This window comes from Oncorhynchus mykiss, chromosome 26 (assembly GCF_057628025.1).
Source record: "Oncorhynchus mykiss isolate SJ-2025 chromosome 26, ASM5762802v1, whole genome shotgun sequence".
In the NCBI taxonomy this organism is placed as follows: Eukaryota; Metazoa; Chordata; class Actinopteri; order Salmoniformes; family Salmonidae; genus Oncorhynchus; species Oncorhynchus mykiss.
The window spans coordinates 34,979,344-35,003,609 of NC_143047.1; the positions used below are offsets into that span (position 1 = coordinate 34,979,344).

The following is a 24,266-nucleotide window of genomic DNA, read 5'->3' on the forward strand; positions in this document are numbered from 1 at the left end:
CTCTAGTGGAAGTGGGGCAGTGTGTTACGTTGTTCAGCATCCCCCTCATCACCAATGAATTCTGATCAAAGCAATTGAGCGGGATCACAGGCACACACCCACACACAGATACACACACAGACTATCCAAACCCTGGGGGCTCTAGTCGAGCCACTTCTTTTCCTAATGTATTTGTTTGGTCATTCATATGTACAGTCTCTCTAGTGGAAGTGGGTCAATATGTTACATACACTATACACATTCATTCACTAGTTCTATCTTTGTTTCAATTATCACCCAATGATCTAAGTTAAACCCAGTATTACTATAGACAGAATACCTTTATGGTTGAATACACTAAAACAGACATTACTCTTTGACACAGCACATTGTAAGTAGACTTCTGGTTCTTTTTAGTCCAGTTCCTGTGTCACATGAATGGGGATATTTTATCTTTACATTTTAGCAGATGCTCTTATCCAGAACCATTTTCAGGAGCAATTAAGTGTCTCAAACAAGGGCACATTACATATTTTTTTGTTGTTGCTACCTCTGGGATTCAAACCAGCAACCTTCATTTATTGGCCCAACACACAACCACTACACTGCCACCTTTTCACCTCTGTCTCATGCCACTTAGCATTGTGTGTGTGTGTTTACATGCGTGTGTGCATTATACTAGAACAGAGACTATAGGGTTTACCTAAGGACATTGTGTCGTCTCTGTCTGGCTGTGTGAGGACAGAACGCACAGGTGTTAAACATACAGGATCTGAAACACATCTGTCTAGCATTTTCATGTGTGAGTGTCTGCCTCTGCATGTACTGTCTGGTAAGCATCAGTTGAAATATGTCTTTAAAATCTCTTAATGATCAGATCCTTTATTAAAAAATGTTGCCTAATATGACATACCCAAATCCAACTGCCTAAATCTCAGGACCTGAAGCAGGATATGCATATTCTTTTGAAAGGAAACACTTTGAAGTTTGTGGAAATGTGAATGTAGGAGAATATAAGACATTAGATCTGGTAAAATATAATACAATCGCATTTTTTTGGTCAATCTTCTTTGAAGTGCAAGAGAAAGGCCATAGTGTATTATTCCAGCGCAGGCACAATTTAGATTTTGGCCACTAGATTGCAGTAGTGTATGTGCAACGTTTTAGACTGATCCAATGAACCATTGCATATATGTTATAAATTATGTATTAACTGCCCAAATGTTCCAAATTGGTTTATTAATGCATTTTCAAGTTCATAATTGTGCACTCTCCTCAAACAATTGCATGGTATTCTTTCACTGTAATAGCTACTGTAAATTGGACAGTGCAGTTAGATTAACAAGAATTTAAGCTTTCTGCCCATATCAGATAAGTCTTTGTCCTGGGATTTTTTTGTTTTGTTACTTACAACCTCATGCTAGTGACATTAGCCTACGTTAGACAGAACATAACAGGATCTGTATCAACCTGATAATGACCTCTAGTGGGGGGACATAGCATGACAGTACCTCTATCAATCTGATAATGACCTCTAGTGGGGGGACAGAACATATCAGGACCGATATCAATCTGATAATGACCTCTAGTGGGGGGACAGAACATAACAGGACCTCTATCAATCTGATAATAACCTCTAGTGGGGGGACATAGCATGACAGTACCTCTATCAATCTGATAATGACCTCTAGTGGGGGGACAGAACATATCAGGACCTCTATCAATCTGATAATGACCTCTAGTGGGGGGACATAGCAAGACAGTACCTCTATCAATCTGATAATGACCTCTAGTGGGGGGACAGAACATAACAGGATCTGTATCAATCTGATAATGACCTCTAGTGGGGGGACAGAACATATCAGGACCTCTATCAATCTGATAATGACCTCTAGTGGGGGGACAGAACATAACAGGACCTCTATCAATCTGATAATGACCTCTAGTGGGGGGACAGAACATAACAGGACCTCTGTCAACTTCATAGTGATCTCTAGTGAGGGGACAGAACATAACAGGACCTCTGTCAACTTCATAGTGACCTCTAATGAGGGGACAGAACATAACAGGACCTCTATCAATCTGATAATGACCTCTAGTGAGGGGACAGAACATAACAGGACCTCTGTCAACTTCATAGTGACCTCTAGTGAGGGGACAGAACATAACAGGACCTCTATCAACTTCATAGTGACCTCTAGTGAGGGGACATAACATAACAGGACCTCTATCAACTTCATAGTGACCTCTAGTGAGGGGACAGAACATAACAGGACCTCTATCAATCTGATAATGACCTCTAGTGAGGGGACAGAACATAACAGGACCTCTATCAACTTCATAGTGACCTCTAGTGGGGGGACAGAACATGACAGTACCGCTATCAATCTCATAGTGACCTCTAGTGAGGGGACATAGCATGACAGCCAGAAAGTTACATCTTAAATAACGTTGTGAATTGCAGAGTTGGCCTTGCTCATGCCTCTTTCTTCTTTATAACTTCTCTGGTGTGGTTATCATGTGAGGTGGGACGTAAGGGAAACTATTTATATTCTACATGTTCCCCCTTTAGGTTTCACAGATGAAGAATAGTAAGAAAAAGTCACGTTTGAGATGTTCGTGTAAGAGTTTCAGTCATGTGGGAAAGAGAAGGGAAGTCTGGGTCCCAAATAGAACCCTATTCATATAGTTTAGCACTTTTGACCAGAACCCTATGGCCCCTGGTCAAGCGTAGTGCACTAGGGTGCCATTTGGGACGAATCAACAAAAAAAAAAGCTATTTCTTCCCAGGTTCTTTCTCCGGTCTTCACAAAGAGTCTTTGTAGCAGGGCAGGATTAGACCGCTGTATTCAGTTTCACACACATCAGAGGGGTTTCAGCGTCAAGCAGCGGTGACAGGTCCAAATTGAGAAAGTAAATAAACACCAGTCAGAGATGTCTTGAGTTCCACAGTTCTCTGGTGATAATGACCCCAGCAGCAGCCAGAGACCTGGGAAACCCACCTTGCCTGTGTGTGTGTGTGTGTGTGTGTGTGTGTGTGTGTGTGTGTGTGTGTGTGTGTGTGTGTGTGTGTGTGTGTGTGTGTGTGTGTGTGTGTGTGTGTGTGTGTGTGTGTCCAGAGCAACAGGTTAGAAGAACAACAAAGAGCCTGTTTTATTATTCAGACGTGGTTCACACAGTCTGACATTGTATGGTCAGGGTCAAGGGTCAAGTGTCTGAGCAGGGGCAGAGGGCTGGTAGAGTGGGGGTGATGGGTTACAAAAGGGGAGTCAGTCATAGCGGAAGTGAGGAGGGGGTGTAGACAATGCCAATGTCTGTTGGGAAGTGACGGGAGGTGGGAGGTGATTCTCTCCCCTGGTTATGGTAAAGGGTTGGAGGCAGGTAGGGAGGGGGAGTGAGGGAGGGACGCAGGGAGTAAGGAAGGGAGGGAGGGATGCAGGGAGTAAGGAAGGGGGGGGGGTTCCTGGGGGTTTTCTACAGGGGTCAAAGGTGACTGGGGAAGTGGAGTGTGGGGAAACCTCTTTCTCTTCTCCTTATGTTCTCCCCTCTCTCTGTCACAGTGTAAAGGACCATGCCAGTCAGGACTACACAGGTTCTCTGTGTCACGGGGCTTCCAATGAGTGGGCTTCAAACACATGACAGAACATGAGAATGTAAATGTGTATTTGTTGTTCCTGAGAGCAAAATAATGAAATGCAGATAGATTGTTTTTGCAAATCAGGAGATTACGATGTGTCAGCAAGTTTTATTTACAAGGCATTCCAGTACATTGCAGTTAATCGACTAGAGGGCAAGAGCATGCGTTTCAACAACTCTTCATTTGAAAGTCTTTGGCTGTTTGCAGAAATGTATATGTGAACGTATTCCTCTTGGAGGTTGTGTTGCAGCTGAGCACACTGCTTTCAAAACAACTGTAGGGAAGACTGTTGCAGTCATGATATAACAATTCATCTCCACTATAAAGAAAGTCTCCCCTTGAGGTTGGAGTCAAAGCTTTCCTGTTCAGAAATGTAGTAACTATTGGATACAATGAAAGGTGTTTATATGGGACATAGAGAGGAACAGAGGTGCTAAATCAGCTAAAAACACTCCTGTGTTTCTTTCAACAACAAAACATATGTTCAAAGAAGATCTTTCTCTTTCATCTGAGCTTCCCTCCAAAATTGCATTCTCTGCAAAAACCAAAACAATTCTGCTCAAAATGGATAATATTCACCGTTTTCTTTTAGGCATGATTAACACGATTAACCACACCGTCAACAGACGGTTGAGACTTTACCCGTGGGCCTAATTTGCTAAGACAGTCCTCTAAAAACTGAAACCCTCTGCTAGGACATGATACGTTTGGGCTCAGGGATTTACTTTAATCCCTAATGTTGGAACAGAAGGCTTTGGTTGCTGGCACGCACACTTACAGCAACTTAATCAGCATGAGTCTGCTGCTCACATGCCTATCAATCAATCAAATGTATATATAAAACCTGTTTTTACATCAGCAGATGTCACAAGGTGCTACTACAGAAACCCAGCCTAAAACCACAAACAGCAAGTAATGCAGATGTAGAAGCACATTCCTATTTTCTTGTCTTCTATCCCTAACATCTCCCGCAACATGATCTGATTCCCCAATGTAGAGAGAGAGAGAGAGAGAGAGAGAGAGAGAGGGGTAGAGAGACCAATAAGCATCATAAGAGAAAAGGAGGAGAGAGAGAGAGAGAGAGGGAAATAACACCAGCCATGTGTTTTCGGGGTCTTTTGTACCATTTGATCCCTGAGACAGAAATAAAGAGAATGGTTTGTCTGATGACTGACTGCACAGTGCATCTGCAGGAGGGACATTGAGGAGGAGGGGAAACCAGTTTTGGTTTCTGTGTTTTGGGTTTTCTGCTGACTGGCAGGAGAGGAGAGGAGAGGGAGCCGAGGGGGAGAGGAGAGGGGAGCTGAGGGGAGGAGAGGAGAATTAGAGCATGTATCAGCTACATACACGAGTGCAGAACCTGAGCTGGTGGACCTAAAAATTAACATAGAGGTCTCAAACCAACCCAACAGGAAAAACCAGTAACATCACCTCTCTCTTTCTCTCTGCAGAACGCTCTAAAATAACCTGCTCTAGTTGCGACTTTAGCAAAGTTCAGCTAGAGTTCACTGGCGCTCCTCTCCCTTTCCAATAGGGTGAGCCTTTCATGTCTATGCTGGCTAACTGTCTCGACTGCAACAGCAGCAGCAGCAAATGCAGTCTGTTTGAAGCTGCCACCCAATTTATAGTAGTAGGCTCCATAACAAGCTCAACTTCTTCAGGATCGGTGGGTCCCCCATGGGACAGTTGAGCTAATGTAGGCTAATACAATTAGGATGAGGTTGTAAGTAACAAGAATATTTCCCAGGCCATAGACATAACTGATATTGGCAGAAAGCTTAAAAGGTCATTATCAAACAAACAGCATGCAGCAACAGAATGCCTTTAACTAGCTGTGTGAACATGTAGTAGGGATAAGCACTGTATGCTCCCTCTAATTCTCTCTCTCTTTTTCTCTCTCTCTCTTTCTCTCTCTCTTCTCTCAGAGGACTTGAGCCCTAGGACCATGCCTCAGGACTACCTGGCCTGATGAATCCTTGCTGTCCAGTTTCAACTGTTCTGCCTGCGGCTATTGAACCCTGACCTGTTCACTGGATGTGCTACCTTGTCCCGGACCTGCTGTTTTGGACTCTCTCTCTGCCACACCTGCTGTCTCAAACTCTGAATGATTGGCTATGAAAAGCCAACTGACATTTACTCCTGAGGTGCTGACCTGTTGCACCTTCTACAACCACTGTGATTATTAGTATCAGACCCTGCTGGTCATCTATGAACATTTGAACATCTTGGCCATGTTCTGTTATAATCTACACCTGGCACTGCCAGAAAAGGATCGGCCACACTTCAGAGCCTGGTTCCTCTCTAGGTTAATTCCTAGGTTCTGGCCATTCTAGGGAGTTTTCCTAGCCACCGTGCTTCTACATCTGCAATGCTTGCTGTTTGGGGTTTAGGCTGGGTTTCTGTACAGCACTTTGTGACATCAGCTGATGTAAAAAAGGACTTTATAAATAAATGTGATTGAAATTTGAATCATATCCATCAGATCTATTTGCGTCCCAAATGGCACCCTATCTCCTATGTAGTTCACTCCTTTCGCCAGGGCTTGGTCAAAAGTAGTGCACAACACAGGCCATTGGGTGCCATTTGGGACATAGTGAGTCACTCCAATACACAGAACAAGATAGAGACAAGGCTCACTTCTGCCATCTAGTGCTGATTGATTGACATGTTGGCTACTGTCTGATACCAATTGATTTAATTTATTTGATTGTTAAAGACACACTGTGGTCAAATGAAGGGTGGTTAGTTATCATGTTAAAACAGTGAATTACTTGAAGTTTGGTCTAGTGGTAGCTCTGCCTACTCTGGACCACACATACCTGCAGGCAACGGGGCCACGAATCCCACCTACTGTAGGCTTATCCAATGGCGACCCGTCATTCAGGCCAGCCCCACCTTTTTGGGTTACCTGTTTTGCATGTTATTTTAAATGCAATAAATGAGGCTGAATGAACTGTTTGGCTGCCAGACAAGGCTCAGCTGATAGCCAGATGTCGCAGTGGTAAGGTGTTGGAACTGCTGTTGGGACTCTGAGGTTGGCCAGCTTTATGTAGGCCCTAACAGTTTGTGGGCAAAACAAAAAAAATGTTTTTGCCCCCACCAAGATATACATGTTAAAATCGCCACGGGACCTATCGGTCTCCCTCTCTACCTTCCAACTGTCACTGTCCATAAAACAAACATATGTCAAAAAGCAACTAAATGTATACTACTGAACTGTTGGCTATTGCAAAACCGTTTAGAAAACGATGTACTGTAGGCTAGTGTCATTAAAGATTGAAAGAATTTTAGTTTTTCTATCTTTGATTTTTCTTTTTTCAATGACAGCTGACTGGGATGTCATTTGGTCCACATGTCTGTCTCAAAAGAACAGAAAATCTAAAGACAAGGGAGCTGTCTGAACTCTGACCAGCCTCTTCAGAAGAAGTCTAAACGGAGTGGTTATTCTCCCTGCAGTCTATTTCTCCTCTGTTTGGTTAAGTCTCTCACATCCAATTTGTCTTCATTTCTCCAAGCTGTTGCTGCTGCAGAGCCTGACCACCTGGGGGTAGAACCAATTACAATACAGAGTTTACCATACGGCTAGTGAGCCTCTCTGGGGAGGGGGGGGGGGGGGGGGGGGGGTGCTGATTGAAACTGAGGGGGAATGTTCATTACTGTAACTGCATGTTTATTAGTCCACTATATTATGACCCATCAAGGACAAATACAGCAAACACCCTATACACAATATACACGCAACATTCAACAATTTCAACGATTTTACTTAGTTACAATTCATATAAAGAAATCAGTCAATTTAAATTAATTAATTCCCCAGTGGGTGGGCCTATGCCCTCCCAGGCCCACCCATGGCTGCGCCCCTGCCCAGTCAATCAGAATGAGTTCTTCCCCTCAAAAGGGCTTTATTACAGACAGAAATACTCCTCAGTTTCATCCGCTGTCTGGATGGCTGGTCTCAGATCCTGCAGGTGAAGAAGCCGGATATGGAGATTCTAGGCTAGTTGGATGTACTGTTTGCTGTGCCAAACTCCAATGACATTGGAGGCAGCTTATGGTACAGAAATTGTACACTTCCTCAAAACTTATGTGACACATTTTAGAGTGGCCTTTAATTGTCCCCAGCACAAGGTGCACCTGTGTAGTGATCATGCAGTTTAATCAGCTTCTTGATTTGCCACACCTGTCAAGTGGATGGATTATCTTGGCAAAGGAGAAATGCTCACAAACAGGGATGTAAACACATTTGTGCACAGAAATAATCTTTCTGTCCATATGGAACATTTCTAGGATCAATACTTTACATGTTGCGTTTGTATTTTTGCTCATAACGGGCTGAAACATAGCGGGCTGAAAAGAGGCCATACATAATATCATCCTGTTTTGAAGGGTGAGGCTGCAGACATGGATTTTGTGCCTGGAAATTAAAGAATGAACCAATGGTTTAATGAAAGGCATCCGTTGACGACTGATGCCAAACAGAGATGATTGTCCGACAAAACAATGGGCAGGTTTTTGTGCATATGCTACTCGTCCAAAAATAGTTTATTTTACTTGAGTTCTAAAAAACGTGCAATGATGAATGCTTTTCGTTTTCATGTCTCTCAGTGCACCTAGTCACCGCTGACTACTGGGAAGGTTCACAAACTGCAAATATATATCAATCCACTAGGAGGTGCCATCAGGCTGTTTACGAATCCAGCCATTGGCCGTGTATAGCTTCCAGAGGACTCAACTGCGATGCAAGACAGAAAACCCCGAGTAATTCTAAAGCTAAGCAGCTTCAGTTAGCTTCACGTTCCAACTCAGGCTACATTTGTGGCGAAATCAAAATGAAAGAAAAGTGTATCTTGTAAATTCAGCAGCCTTTGTATTATGTGTCGTTAATGACGTAATTAATGTTTTACTTTGCGTGAAGTTTTATAGGCATTCTGTCATTACTAAATATGTAATGTGATAGGTATTTCATTATTACTATATTTTAACACAAATACAAATACACTAATACAATTAGGATGAGGTTGTAAGTAACAAGAATATTTCCCAGGCCATAGACATAACTGATATTGGCAGAAAGCTTAAAAGGTCATTATCAAACAAACAGCATGCAGCAACAGAATGCCTTTAACTAGCTGTGTGAACATGTAGTAGGGATAAGCACTGTATGCTCCCTCTAATTCTCTCTCTCTTTTTCTCTCTCTCTCTTTCTCTCTCTCTTCTCTCAGAGGACTTGAGCCCTAGGACCATGCCTCAGGACTACCTGGCCTGATGAATCCTTGCTGTCCAGTTTCAACTGTTCTGCCTGCGGCTATTGAACCCTGACCTGTTCACTGGATGTGCTACCTTGTCCCGGACCTGCTGTTTTGGACTCTCTCTCTGCCACACCTGCTGTCTCAAACTCTGAATGATTGGCTATGAAAAGCCAACTGACATTTACTCCTGAGGTGCTGACCTGTTGCACCTTCTACAACCACTGTGATTATTAGTATCAGACCCTGCTGGTCATCTATGAACATTTGAACATCTTGGCCATGTTCTGTTATAATCTACACCTGGCACTGCCAGAAAAGGATCGGCCACACTTCAGAGCCTGGTTCCTCTCTAGGTTAATTCCTAGGTTCTGGCCATTCTAGGGAGTTTTCCTAGCCACCGTGCTTCTACATCTGCAATGCTTGCTGTTTGGGGTTTAGGCTGGGTTTCTGTACAGCACTTTGTGACATCAGCTGATGTAAAAAAGGACTTTATAAATAAATGTGATTGAAATTTGAATCATATCCATCAGATCTATTTGCGTCCCAAATGGCACCCTATCTCCTATGTAGTTCACTCCTTTCGCCAGGGCTTGGTCAAAAGTAGTGCACAACACAGGCCATTGGGTGCCATTTGGGACATAGTGAGTCACTCCAATACACAGAACAAGATAGAGACAAGGCTCACTTCTGCCATCTAGTGCTGATTGATTGACATGTTGGCTACTGTCTGATACCAATTGATTTAATTTATTTGATTGTTAAAGACACACTGTGGTCAAATGAAGGGTGGTTAGTTATCATGTTAAAACAGTGAATTACTTGAAGTTTGGTCTAGTGGTAGCTCTGCCTACTCTGGACCACACATACCTGCAGGCAACGGGGCCACGAATCCCACCTACTGTAGGCTTATCCAATGGCGACCCGTCATTCAGGCCAGCCCCACCTTTTTGGGTTACCTGTTTTGCATGTTATTTTAAATGCAATAAATGATGCTGAATGAACTGTTTGGCTGCCAGACAAGGCTCAGCTGATAGCCAGATGTCGCAGTGGTAAGGTGTTGGAACTGCTGTTGGGACTCTGAGGTTGGGCAGCTTTATGTAGGCCCTAACAGTTTGTGGGCAAAACAAAAAATGTTTTTTTGCCCCACCAAGATATACATGTTAAAATCGCCACGGGACCTATCTGTCTCCCTCTCTACCTTTCAACTGTCACTGTCCATAAAACAAACATATGTCAAAAAGCAACTAAATGTATACTACTGAACTGTTGGCTATTGCAAAACCGTTTAGAAAACGATGTACTGTAGGCTAGTGTCATTAAAGATTGAAAGAATTTTAGTTTTTCTATCTTTGGTTTTTCTTTTTTCAATGACAGCGGAGTGGGATGTCATTTGGTCCACATGTCTGTCTCAAAAGAACAGAAAATCTAAAGATAAGGGAGCTGTCTGAACTCTGACCAGCCTCTTCAGAAGAAGTCTAAACGGAGTGGTTATTCTCCCTGCAGTCTGTTTCTCCTCTGTTTGGTTAAGTCTCTCACATCCAATTTGTCTTCATTTCTCCAAGCTGTTGCTGCTGCAGAGCCTGACCACCTGGGGGTAGAACCAATTACAATACAGAGTTTACCATACGGCTGGCTAGTGAGCCTCTCTGGGGAGGGGGGGGGGGGGGATGCTGATTGAAACTGAGGGGGAATGTTCATTACTGTAACTGCATGTTTATTAGTCCACTATATTATGACCCATCAAGGACAAATACAGCATACACCCTATACACAATATACACGCAACATTCAACAATTTCAACGATTTTACTTAGTTACAATTCATATAAAGAAATCAGTCAATTTAAATTAATTAATTCCCCAGTGGGTGGGCCTATGCCCTCCCAGGCCCACCCATGGCTGCGCCCCTGCCCAGTCAATCAGAATTAGTTTTTCCCCACCAAAGGGCTTTATTACAGACAGAAATACTCCTCAGTTTCATCAGCTGTCTGGATGGCTGGTCTCAGATCCTGCAGGTGAAGAAGCCGGATATGGAGATTCTAGGCTAGTTGGATGTACTGTTTGCTGTGCCAAACTCCAATGACATTGGAGGCAGCTTATGGTACAGAAATTGTACACTTCCTCAAAACTTATGTGACACATTTTAGAGTGGCCTTTAATTGTCCCCAGCACAAGGTGCACCTGTGTAGTGATCATGCAGTTTAATCAGCTTCTTGATTTGCCACACCTGTCAAGTGGATGGATTATCTTGGCAAAGGAGAAATGCTCACAAACAGGGATGTAAACACATTTGTGCACAGAAATAATCTTTCTGTCCATATGGAACATTTCTAGGATCAATACTTTACATGTTGCGTTTGTATTTTTGCTCATAACGGGCTGAAACATAGCGGGCTGAAAAGAGGCCATACATAATATCATCCTGTTTTGGAGGGTGAGGCTGCAGACATGGATTTTGTGCCTGGAAATTAAAGAATGAGCCAATGGTTTAATGAAAGGCATCCGTTGACGACTGATGCCAAACAGAGATGATTGTCCGACAAAACAATGGGCAGGTTTTTGTGCATATGCTACTCGTCCAAAAATAGTTCATTTTACTTGAGTTCTAAAAAACGTGCAATGATGAATGCTTTTCGTTTTCATGTCTCTCAGTGCACCTAGTCACCGCTGACTACTGGTAAGGTTCACAAACTGCAAATATATATCAATCCACTAGGAGGTGCCATCAGGCTGTTTACGAATCCAGCCATTGGCCGTGTACAGCTTCCAGAGGACTCAACTGCCACGCAAGACAGAAAACCCTGAGTAATTCTAAAGCTAAGCAGCTTCAGTTAGCTTCACGTTCCAACTCAGGCTACATTTGTGGCGAAATCAAAATGAAAGAAAAGTGTATCTTGTAAATTCAGCAGCCTTTGTATTATGTGTCGTTAATGACGTAATTAATGTTTTACTTTGCGTGAAGTTTTATAGGCATTCTGTCATTACTAAATATGTAATGTGATAGGTATTTCATTATTACTATATTTTAACACAAAAAGACATTAGATTAATCAAATATTTAATCAGTCGTCTTTCTCAAATGAAAGGGATGATGACACAATTTTTGCGAGAGAGAGAATCTGATTAATCGGTCCTCAACTCGCGACTCAGACGCTTCATTCACGTATAAATTGAGTTCGACCTAGATTAGCCTGCAGGTTAGTTCTGAAGGATTCGTTGCCATAGAAATGTACCTGGCTAAAAGGGGAGCCACTTTCGTGTCCCGAGTTGAACTCAGAGTTGACCGAAGTTACTTCGTTACCTCCTCAAACCAGATTCATAGAACAGGGCTCTGGTGAGCTGTCTGTAATATTAGTTTAGACTCGACTTGCTGAGCTAGGACACCATTATCAGAGCAGATGAAATGTAATACCAGTAGTAATGACAGCCGCTATAGTCTGACAGCTTCGTTTTAATGGTTAATTGATTTGTACCCTTTGCAGACAGCCATACGCACAGCAGAATTATCCCCAACACATTTTATTTATTAGCTTTTATGACCTAGTGGTGTTTTCACAAAAACATTTGCTCAATTAAACGATAATATGGCTCATTCGGCAGCTGCAAATTTATTCAAATTGAGGAATGCATTAAGGGGGAGATATAAAGTGTACTTTATGTAAATTACACTTGTGTTTAAAATAATAGTTTGAAATGTTTCCCTTGATAGTTAAGGCTTTTAAAGTAAATCTTATGGTAATTACCATAACATTGTGGTTGCTGTATGGCGTATTTTTTGGTATAGTTAGTTGTAGGCCTATTTCTTTCACATGACATTTGTTTCAGATTCCAACTGAGGGAATTCAATTGATTTAAGCATGAGTAGTTTTATTCCCAATACTACTATGTTTTTCATAGGAGAATTTGCCTCCCACCCCTCTCTTATATCTAACAAATTACACTTCTTCCACAGACAAAAACCAGGCACACACATTTTAATCAGAAAATTCAGCTGTTCTAGTTTATTTATCTGATATGGTTTAACATAGGCCAATAAAGACATTTCAATCTTGAATCCATCTGATGAAACAGACAAGCTGTATCGAATCAAAATGACATGTTATTTGTCACATGCACCGAATAGAACTGGTGTAGACTTTACCGTGAAATGCTTTTACTGATGAGCCCTTCCCAGCGATGCAGTGTTTAAAGATAATACAGTAGTAACGAGGAATATAATAAAATACACAAGAGTGGAGCTATAGTACCAGTACCAGATCAATTTGCAAAGATATGAGGTATTTGTGGTAGATATGTGCTGTGCCTTCAGCAGTGGCGATTTTAGCATGTAAATGTTGTTGGGGCAAAACAATTAAAATGTGGGATGCATGCCAGCTAAGCCACAACACAATAGATTAATTGCACTATACCACTGTTACATCTGGCTATCAGCTGAGCCTTGTCTGGCAGCAAAACAGTTAATTCAGCCTCATTTACTGCTTAAAAAAAGCTGATATGGCTGATTTGCTTAAACAAATGTGGTTTCTACTGACAATTGAGATGTACAAACTATGGCATAAGGGGACAACAAGCGGATAAGAGGCAATCCGTAATAGTGATTAAGACATTAATAATGAGCGGGCTAGGATGAACGTAGTCAATATAACTATTTGTTCGGCACTTTTGAAATGTACAGCGACAGAATTCAGAACATGGGCCGTTCTTATGATAAATAAAGGGGGCATCTAAGCAGACAATGAAAGCTCTTACAATATTTGATGATTACAGTTCAACAAAAACAGGTTATTGAGGCTACATGTGCACCACCAAGTCAGAACAGTAGGTGAAAGTAGACCAAATTATTAGGGTGAGGCACATGGGCTGCTAACAGCTAACTAACTACACAACATACACTTAGTATTACTTTCTTAGCTACAGTACACATATCCCCTGGCATATTACATCATTTATGCAGCAGCATACAATAAATTGTTTGACTCACCTTGTTGTGCTGTGTTCACTTGAACAGGAAGGTGGCGCGGGCTGGCCTTCGTGGGAAAATATTGTCTTCAAACTTTGTCATCAAAGTCTGGCATTCTCTGGATTTATGGTGCTTTCAAGACAACTGGGAACTAAACAACAAAGTTGAATCATGATGACGTCAGTGATCTTCAGGTCGTAGCTTTAGAAAGAAGCCCGAGTTCCCAATTTACAATTCCGAGTTGGATGAAAGTTCAAAACGTATTTTCCCAGTCAGAGCTTGTTTTTCAAGTGTTCCCAGTTGTCTTGAACTCACTAAAGTCAGATTTTTCAGTTCCGAGGAAACAGTTGTTTTGAGCACGGCACAAATCATGCTTTTTTGACAGCATGGCCAATGTTGAATGTTTATCATTTGAAACTACGAAAAGAGACCCTTAATCTTAGACTTGGGACCACACAGCCACAGCCACTCTACTGAATAGCAGGCTAAGGATTGCTTTGCAATGCTTGCAGTTAGCCACTGATTCCTTCCAAACCAGTCATTGTTGAATTAGCGATTTCCAACTATTTGTTTAATGTTTTTGTCCAATGGCCGATGAGCACCGATACGTTTTATCTTTCATTTCTCATCATTATTTATCTTCATACGACAAGGATTAAAAAGGATTTGCCAGTAGATTGTCGACTTGATTCATGATGATGTCTACTAGCTAAGATTTTGTAAGTATGATGTTGACATGATCAGTCCAATCAAAGCTACTGTAGATATAACATGATTTGACGTCATTTTATCTGTGGCCAATGACCTTCAAATCAAATGTTTATTTGTCACACATACACATGGTTAGCAGATGTTTTTGCGAGTGTAGCGAAATGCTTTTGCCTTCTTGGAGCCTTCTTAGATGGGCACTTCTAATGTAACTCTATGGCAGCACCCAAGGGGCTACAATTGTCAAGGTCTAGCCTTAGACTTGGCGGTGACGTAGTGTCCCCATGAGTGACAGAACACTGAGCCAATCACGGCGCAACACTCCATATTTCCTGCTGGCTTGCCCCGCCATCAAAGAAAGCACTGAGCTAGGCTGAAACTCCTGCATTTTGGAGCTGCCGCCAACTGTATTTATTTATTCTCACCCATCTACACACAATACCCCGTAAAGACAAAGTGAAAACATGTTATTATAATTCTTTGCAAATGTATTGAAAATGAAATACAGAAATACCTCATTTATTTAAGCATTCACACCCCTGAGTCAATTAGAATCACCCTTTTCAGCGTTTATACAGCTGTGAGTCTTTCTAGGTACACTACCGTTCACTACCGTCACTTAGAAATGTCCTTGTTTTTGAAAGAATAGCACATTTTGCTGCCCATTAAAATAACATCAAATTGATCAGGATGAAAACGGTCCTTGTTTACAAGCAGGCCGGGTCCTTGCCCTTCTGCTGCCCTAGGAAAGACCCAAAAATGCTGCCACCGCAAAACTAGAATAGTCCCAATAAGCAAAATAACGTTGAAAAGACGTGTAAAATACATATTTTCCAGACGTTGAAGTTAGGTTAAATTTAGGTTCTGAATGAAGGGTGAAAAGGCGTAATTTATACGTCTGTGTTTTGGCCAAATCAAGGAGACATAGACGTCTATGATTGTTTCAGGTTTTGTACGGACCGGACCAAAATCCAATGTCCGTGGATGTGCAAGTCAACGCCGGTCCGGACTGGACGCAAAAATAAGACATCCAAAGGGCATCGCTGTCGGTCCATGCTTACCGAGGTCTAGCCTACAGTGTTGCCTGAAATTGAATGTTATGAATGCCTATCTATGTGTTTAGCCTACAGTTTTGTAAAACACCAAAAAAAGACGTTGGGTCTGGACCGGACCAAAACAAGACGTCCGAAAGACGTTGGCTCATGCTTACTGAGGTGTAGCCTACCATGTCAGCCACAATGGAATTTTCTGAATGCCCATCCATGTTGTGGGCCCACCATTTGTAAAACTGGCTGTTGCATTGGCTTTATTAGTTTCCTGAGTGTATCAAGATTGGTCCACCACCCAAAGGACATCCAGCCAACCTGACACAATATTGGAGTCAACATGGGCCAGCATCCCTGTGGAACGCTTTCAACATCTTGTAGAGTCCCTGCCCCGATGAATTGAGGCTGTTCTGAGGGGATAAGGGGGTGCAACTCAATATTAAGGTGTTCCTAATGTTTTGTACACTCAGTTTATGCAATAATAGTACAAACTTTCTGTACAAAAAAAAGTTCAGATAAACACACTCACTCACTATATAGCACAGTTGGGTTGGAACTCGTAAGATGTCGCCCTTCTCCATCGGCACAATCATCAGTGGCAGACTCAAAGTTTATGCACTATTATAAATAACCATAGATGTATTTTATTAGGACCATCCTAGGACCATGCCCCAGGACTACCTGACATGATGACTCCTTGCTGTCCCCAGTCCACCTGGCCGTGCTGCTGCTCCAGTTTCAACTGTTCTGCCTTATTATTATTCGACCATGCTGGTCATTTATGAACATTTGAACATCTTGGCCATGTTCTGTTATAATCTCCACCCGGCACAGCCAGAAGAGGACTGGCCATCCCACATATGCTCTCTCTAATTCTCTCTTTCTTTCTCTCTCTCGGAGGACCTGAGCCCTAGGACCATGCCCCAGGAATACCTGACATGATGACTCCTTTGCTGTCCCCAGTCCACCTGACTGTGCTGCTGCTCCAGTTTCAACTGTTCTGCCTTATTATTATTCGACCATGCTGGTCATTTATGTTATAATCTCCACCCGGCACAGCCAGAAGAGGACTGGCCACCCCACATAGCCTGGTTCCTCTCTAGGTTTCTTCCTAGGTTTTGGTCTTTCTAGGGAGTTTTTCCTAGCCACCGTGCTTCTACACCTGCATTGCTTGCTGTTTGGGGTTTTAGGCTGGGTTTCTGTACAGCACTTTGAGATATCAGCTGATGTACAAAGGGCTATATAAATAAATTTGATTTGATTTGATTTGATTTGATTAGCATATAATTGATTGTGGATCAGGCCTGTGGATGTCTCATATTCATTAGCAATTGATTGTTCAAAGGCTACAGGGATTCAGCATGTCATTCAAAACAAGAAGTGCAGTTGCAAAATGATTTGTTCTATCAAGGCTATTCATGCAGAGGAGAGAGAACGTATAGGCCCTGTAGATGTTTCTGCTGGCGTAGGAGATTCAAATCTTCATTACCTTTCAGCCTCCTCTCCGTTGCATAGATGTTCCAGTGAAACACACGCTCAGGCATCGCTTTCCCGCGCTGTGAATCATGGCCGGCAGATTTAGCACTATTGGCGGGAAGTTCCAGTGAGAAGAAGTCATGACTAAGGTATTTCCGATGTCATTAAAATAGAGAGGAAAGAACTGCCTGACTAGGAAAACACTGTAGACAGGGACTAGTTTAAATCCTGAATTATGTTATTTTCATATCTCAAGTGTATCCTTGCCTTTTTCATGTAGCCTAGCCACCTCTTATCAGTCTGAGCCCCCTGTAGCCTAGCCACCTCTAATCAGTCTGAGCCCTCTGTAGCCTAGCCACCTCTAATCAGTCTGAGCCTCCTGTAGCCTAGCCACCTCTAATCAGTCTGAGCCTCCTGTAGCCTAGCCACCTCTAATCAGTCTGAGCCCCTTTTAGCCAAACCCCCTCTAATCAGTCTGAGCCACCTGAAGCCTAGCCACCTCTCATCAGTCTGAGCCACCTGTAGCCTTGCCACCTCTCATCAGTCTGAGCCCCCTGTAGCCTAGCCACCTCTCATCAGTCTGAGCCTCCTGTAGCCTAGCCATCTCTCATCAGTCTGAGCCTCCTGTAGCCTAGCCACCTTTCATCAGTCTGAGCCTCCTGTAGCCTAGCCACCTCTAATCAGTCTGAGCCTCCTGTAGGCTAGCCACCTCTAATCAGTCTGAGCCCCCTGTAGCCTAGCCAACTCTAATCAGCCTGAGCCTCCTGTAGCCTAGCCACCTCTAATCAGTCTGAGCCTCCTGTAGCCTAGCCACCTGTAATCAGTCTGAGCCTCCTGTAGCCTAGCCAGCTCTAATCAGTCTGAGCCTCCTGTAGCCTAGCCCCCTCTAATCAGTCTGAGCCCCTTTTAGCCAAGCCCCCTCTAATCAGTCTGAGCCACCTGTAGCCTAGCCATCTCTAATCAGTCTGAGCCACCTGAAGCCTTGCCACCTCTCATCAGTCTGAGCCACCTGTAGCCTTGCCACCTCTCATCAGTCTGAGCCCCCTGTAGCCTAGCCACCGCTCATCAGTCTGAGCCTCCTGTAGCCTAGCCACCTCTCATCAGTCTGAGCCCCCTGTAGCCTAGCCACCTCTCATCAGTCTGAGCCTCCTGTAGCCTAGCCACCTTTTATCAGTCTGAGCCTCCTGTAGCCTAGCCACCTCTAATCAGTCTGAGCCCCCTGTAGCCTAGCCAACTCTAATCAGTCTGAGCCTCCTGTAGCCTAGCCACCTCTCATCAGTCTGAGCCTCCTGTAGCCTAGCCACCTCTCATCAGTCTGAGCCTCCTGTAGCCTAGCCACCTCTAATCAGTCTGAGCCCCTTTTAGCCAAGCCCCCTCTAATCAGTCTGAGCCCCCTGTAGCCTAGCCATCTCTAATCAGTCTGAGCCACCTGAAGCCTAGCCACCTCTCATCAGTCTGAGCCTCCTGTAGCCTAGCCACCTCTCATCAGTCTGAGCCCCCTGTAGCCTAGCCACCTCTCATCAGTCTGAGCCTCCTGTAGCCTAGCCACCTTTCATCAGTCTGAGCCTCCTGTAGCCAAGCCACCTCTAATCAGTCTGAGCCCCCTGTTGCCTAGCCACCTCTAATCAGTCTGAGTCTCCTGTTGCCTAGCCACCTCTCATCAGTCTGAGCCCACTGTTGCCAAGCCTATTAGACCTAATGTAATATTGAACATTAGGCCTAAAAATGAATAAAAATGTGTTAAAGATAAAATAAGAGCCTTAGCCCGAGATGATCAACTGACTACTTTAGACAACCAATCTGCAACCTTTTCTCAACATAACCTAACACAACAGCCTAGGCCCAGACATACTCCTCTCTAGGAGTGTGTTCTCTACATACCTCCACGTCACTCTGTCACCAGGGTCCTTTAGTTGCGAATCAGCTTCATTACAAAGTAGATAAAAGCTGGTATTGGATTTACGGAAGGGGACACTATCATTCAGCAGAGGGGCTGCCGCTGCTGCTTCCTTTATCATTACAACTTCATGATTCAATTTCTCCCCGCTTGATTGTCTCACAGAGTTATAGCGCTGGACCAAGTCCCGACTCGGCAAAGCGATCTCTCGGCGGAGATTACATTTTGCTTTGTGCCGCAGCTCTCTAGATGAACTGGCGGTAATGGAGGCTAAAGACTAACATGTCTGACCTTGGTCAGAGTTAGAGGTTATCCCTGTAATTATACTCTCAGTGGGAAAAGCCTTATAGGCTGTAGATCATTTGGAGCTTTGGGTTTCATGGCTTGCATCCCAAATGGCACCTTTTTCCCTTTATAGTGCAGTAATTTTGACCAGGGCACATAGGACTCTGATTAAAATTAGTGTACTATGAACGGAATAGGCTGCCATTTGCAACAGATAATGTTAGGCCTATTTCATTTCAAGGGGCTGTGGTCCGCTAAAGGGAGATTTACTTTTTGTTCACTTTGAGATCAGAGAACTTCAAAACCAGTTGTTATGCTCTAAGGTAGGCTATAAACTAACTACGAGGTCTGAAGCCTGCTGGTTTTCTGTTCTACCTCATAATTATTGCACCGACCTGGTGTCCCAGGTCTAAAAAACGCAGTGGAACTGGCTTCAAGGTCCAGAGTTGAGTTTGAGGGCCCTACACCCTATACCTTCTACACTAAACCTATACCCTATAATACAGGACACGCTTTAGGAGCCCAATCCATCCAGTTATGCTCTAAGGTAGGCTATACCCTATACCATGCCTATAGTGTACAGTATAACACTTAAACTAACCTAGAACCCTATACCCCAACCTTAAATGATGTGTTAAAGCCATATAAAAATAAACGTTATCAGAAACCAGTCACACACATCTAAATTCAGGCTAAAGTGTGTGTGAGTGTGTGTGTGTGTGTGTGTGTGTGTGTGTGTGTGTGTGTGTGTGTGTGTAATAAATCTAGGCTTTTTCCCCCACAGATCAATCTTGTTACATCTATCCATTTAGTTTTATCATTGTGATCCAGGGACATTACATCAGGCTGAGGAAAATAATTGGCTCCATAAGTGTATTTTCTTGTGAATTGGATATCATGAAAGCAGCACTGTGGCATCTTTGGTGACAGAAAAGATAGAACATTTTAAATCTGTGAAATAGAATATGAGGTTCAATACCGAGCCTTTTGTAATGTGATTGTGAATGTGTTGATGTTCCAACACTACTGCTTATGTATTACACCAAAATAGGCCTTTTATAAAGGACATCACTGGCACCACAGATGAACGCTTTCTAGAATCCGTTCCTACGCTCATCCCGTTAAACAGAGCTATAGTATTGATATTTTATGGGTGAGGATTGTCTATATCTGAAATATGTAATGACTGTTGAGGGGCTGTTTCTCGGACACAAACCTAGTCCTGAATCAGAAAACACCTTCAATGGAGACTCTACTTTTTAGTCCTAATCTGGGTCTGGGAAACTGCCCCATGGTCTTTTAGATTACTGCCCTTTTGATCTTGGTCATTTGGCGTGAAATAAATCACAGTGCTGTTTTGTAGAGGACTAGAGGTTTATTGTATTTAACACGATTTCATCCACGGCTCATAATCAAATATCATCCCAAAGTCATCCTGAAACTCAAAGTAGACTCCAGAGGTAAAAGTCGTTGTGTGGTGATGTCCTATTATGGAAGGTCCATAGAAGCCCCTACAGCCGGAACCTATGTCTCCAGAGACTGGCACAGTGAGATAATGTTGATAAAGCCTTTATATACGCTCCCACAAACTTCTAATTAACCTTTCATCAAATTAATGTCTCGTGAACTATCCAAACTTGTGTTCAAAGCACTGAAGCACAGCCGACAGCTCTATTCTACTAGTCACAATAGCCATTGATGCCTGAATTACTTGGATGTGTGTGAGCTCGGGTGTGGGAGTGTGTGTGTTCATTGTAAGAGTGTGTAGGGGGAGAGACAGTACAGTGAAGGAACCCAGTGAAGCAGTACTGTGTAATTACTGTAGATAATGATGGTGCTATTCTTTGATAGCTAGTCTGTCTGAATACGAGATGAAAGCATGCACATCTCTCCTATTCAGCCCAGCCACCTTAAAGGGATAGTAAATCTACAAAGCAAGATGACCTAGTGTGGCCTGTCTGTTTTCTGGAGAGATTGCAGTCCGTACACAGCATAACCCCAATTCACACCACCCTATTTGGCATGCGATATCATATTGACGTCATTTTCTGGTTTTAAGATGGTTTTCTGGTCAGATAACCAGGTAAAGATGTTGTTTTTCTGTCACCCAAAATAAGTAAAAAAATACAAAATAATAATCATTTTAAAACTGGTGTAAAACCCATGGCGCTGCAAAGGGCGTTAGCCAGTCATTGCAACCATTTTGGCTTGCAGGCCTGGGTAGTCAGTGCAGTACATAATAAAATATCACTTTTGTTATTACATATTAAGGCATAGATTTAAAGAAGTCGGCCCAGGGTTTTTCACAAACTCTGTCTTAATTCAGTCATCAATACCTCACTAAAATAACTGGAAATAACTTTAAACTAAAACAACATTTTGTTCATAACATCCCTACTTCCTGGATTATGTCCCAAATGCCACCCTATATTCTAGTGCACTACTTTTGACCAGAGTCTTCTAGGACCTTGTCAAAGGTAGTGCACTATGTAGGGAATATAGTGCCATTTGGGACGCATCCCTGAACTTTTCCTCAAATGTCTTATTAAGCACGCAAGACCACGATCTGACAATTCAGTCTCCAGGTTTTCAGTAATTAAAACTTTTCCATCGACTCCCACTTAGACGTTCCTGTCTGATGTGCTCCATGGAGTCCACTCACAGAGAACTCAATTAAAAATGGCATAAAAATAACATGTCCCCTCTTGATTGGGCTACGATAACCTTCTGCCTTCTATTCTAAAACGACAGACTAACGATTCCACGAGCCAACTGAACATATGGTCCATTATCATATCATTGTTAACTAGCCGTGGTGTCACTTCTCAGAGAAGAGACATTTCCTTGTATTTGTGTTAAGAGGTGTGATTTGATCTGATTTGACTACACCACAAGGCTTATGAAAGCACCTCTGTATGTGAACCGGATTAGAATTCTCTGTGTTCCTGGCAAAAGGTTCCACAGAGGTTTATTTAATGCTTAGGGTTTCATTTTAGACCTGCTTAGGAAAGACACTGAATGAAATCGAAAGAATTACAATGTACACTATATTATTTAAATGATCATATACTATGATCGGTATCCACTATCTACCAGGGTTAGATCAATTCACTTTTCAATTCAGTCAGTTCATGAAGTGAATTGATAAAGGTTTTAGATTGTATTAATTTCACTTGGGTCAAATGGATGAGCAAATTGCTATTGTAAAAAAAACACCAAGTAAACTCCCCTCCCAGTGGCCTATACTGCATTATGGGTTTGAATGAATGGAGTCACAGGCTTTACTGTTAGAAGATATTATCATTGATTCATTATTTGAGTTTGATTGGAGAAAAACACACAAACCAACCATAGTTGTGTGAGCCACAAATATACAACTCATGACAGCCATGAAGGTGTGTGTGTGTGGTGTGTGTGTGTTGCGTGGTGTGTGTGTTGCATGCACTAGCCCTTTAAGAGTTCAGTATTTCTCTGATTGGATCCGAGAAAGAGTCAGGCAGGGCTTGTGCGGCCAAGGGTCTGTCTGATGCTCCAATGAGGTACCACGACTGCAGGTTGCCCCAGCCACTCCCGTCTCTCAGCTCCAACACGCACACACACACACACGGCCCCTAGACTTCATTCAGCTTTGCCTCAATCAGTCTGCAGAGAGTCTCAGGAGAGCACAGGGGGATGTGTCAAGTCAGTGCTTTCTGAAAGTTTGAACTGAACTGCACACACACGCGGTCAAGCAAATACCACGGAGAACACACACACGCAGGGACACTCGTCATGCACATACACAGTCTGACCCTAACACACACACAGATGGATGGACAGAGCTGAACGTTTAAGCTTGCATACATATACCCACACCCAGAAACACACACGAGTGCTGAATTACGGTCAGGATGAGTGGCGTGTCTGAGACTGCTGTGGTCAGTAGACCCTTGACTACCGTGAAGCGACACAAGAGTGTCAGGAAGAACTCCAGGCGGATTTACTCATCTTATCAAGACAACCAGCCAGGGTGAGTTCTACAATCTTAGAAAAAAGGTGTTACCTTGAACCTAACAGGGTTATTCCGCTGTCCCCATAGGACGACCCTTTGAAGATCCCTTTTTGGTTCCAGGTAGAACCCATTTGGATTCCATTTAGAATACTTTCCACAGAGGGCTCTACATGGAACCCAAAAGGGTTCTACCTGGAATCAAAAAGGGTTCTCCTACGGGACAGCCGATAAACCCTATTGGAACCCTTTATTCCATTTTGTACTATTCTATTCATGTTGATATTAAATTATGCTTTCCATGTGCCAAATGAATATGCATTGTGTGGACAGAGGACATTATTATTTCTCAGTTTTTGACCTCAACTCCAAAGCATCCTTTTTTATGACTTGCAAAAGTGTAATTTACATGTATACATGGAAACTGTTGTAGTATAAATGTATCCTCATCCAGGTTGTCAAACAGGTTAGTGATTGATTGACTGAATGTATTTGATAATTAAGGTAGAAGGCTCCAGCAGGAGACAACATTACATATATAATACAATATGGATGATAAAACCCAATACAGCCCAAGGGCTTGTTGCCATTCTGGTCCTCATTTTATTTCTGATCTATTCATGTATTTGTCGGGGACCATGTACAACATGCCATTGCACCAGATTGAGCTAGATTGCTCATTTTCATCTGTAGTCCCTGGGCAGAAAACAATCAACATCAATACAATGCTACAATATAACACACTATTCAAATATATATACAGTACCAGGCAAAAGTTTGGATACACCTACTCATTCCTGGGTTTTTCTTTATTTTTTTACTATTTTCTACATTGAATAATAATAATAGTGAAGATATCACATCTATGAATCAACACATATGGAATCATGTACTGTAGTAACCAGAAAAGTGTTAAACAAATCCAAATATATTTTATATTTGAGATTCTTCAAAGTAGCCACCCTTTGTCTTGATGACAGCTTTACACATTCTCTCAACCAGCTTCATGAGGTAGTCACCTGGAATTCATTACAATTA

General features: G+C 42.7%; 1 protein-coding gene across 1 annotated transcript in view; it reads left to right on the forward strand.

The window, feature by feature from the left end:
- The first annotated feature begins 23,068 nt into the window (after window positions 1–23,068).
- tmc3 (transmembrane channel like 3) overlaps window positions 23,069–24,266 on the forward strand; it is a 54,083-nt gene continuing 52,885 nt past the window's right edge. The window contains exon 1 of the mRNA XM_090222841.1: window positions 23,069–23,249. Coding sequence (XP_090078967.1) covers window positions 23,131–23,249 — 119 coding nt within the window. The 5' untranslated portion in view covers window positions 23,069–23,130. The remainder of the gene's footprint in view (window positions 23,250–24,266) is intronic.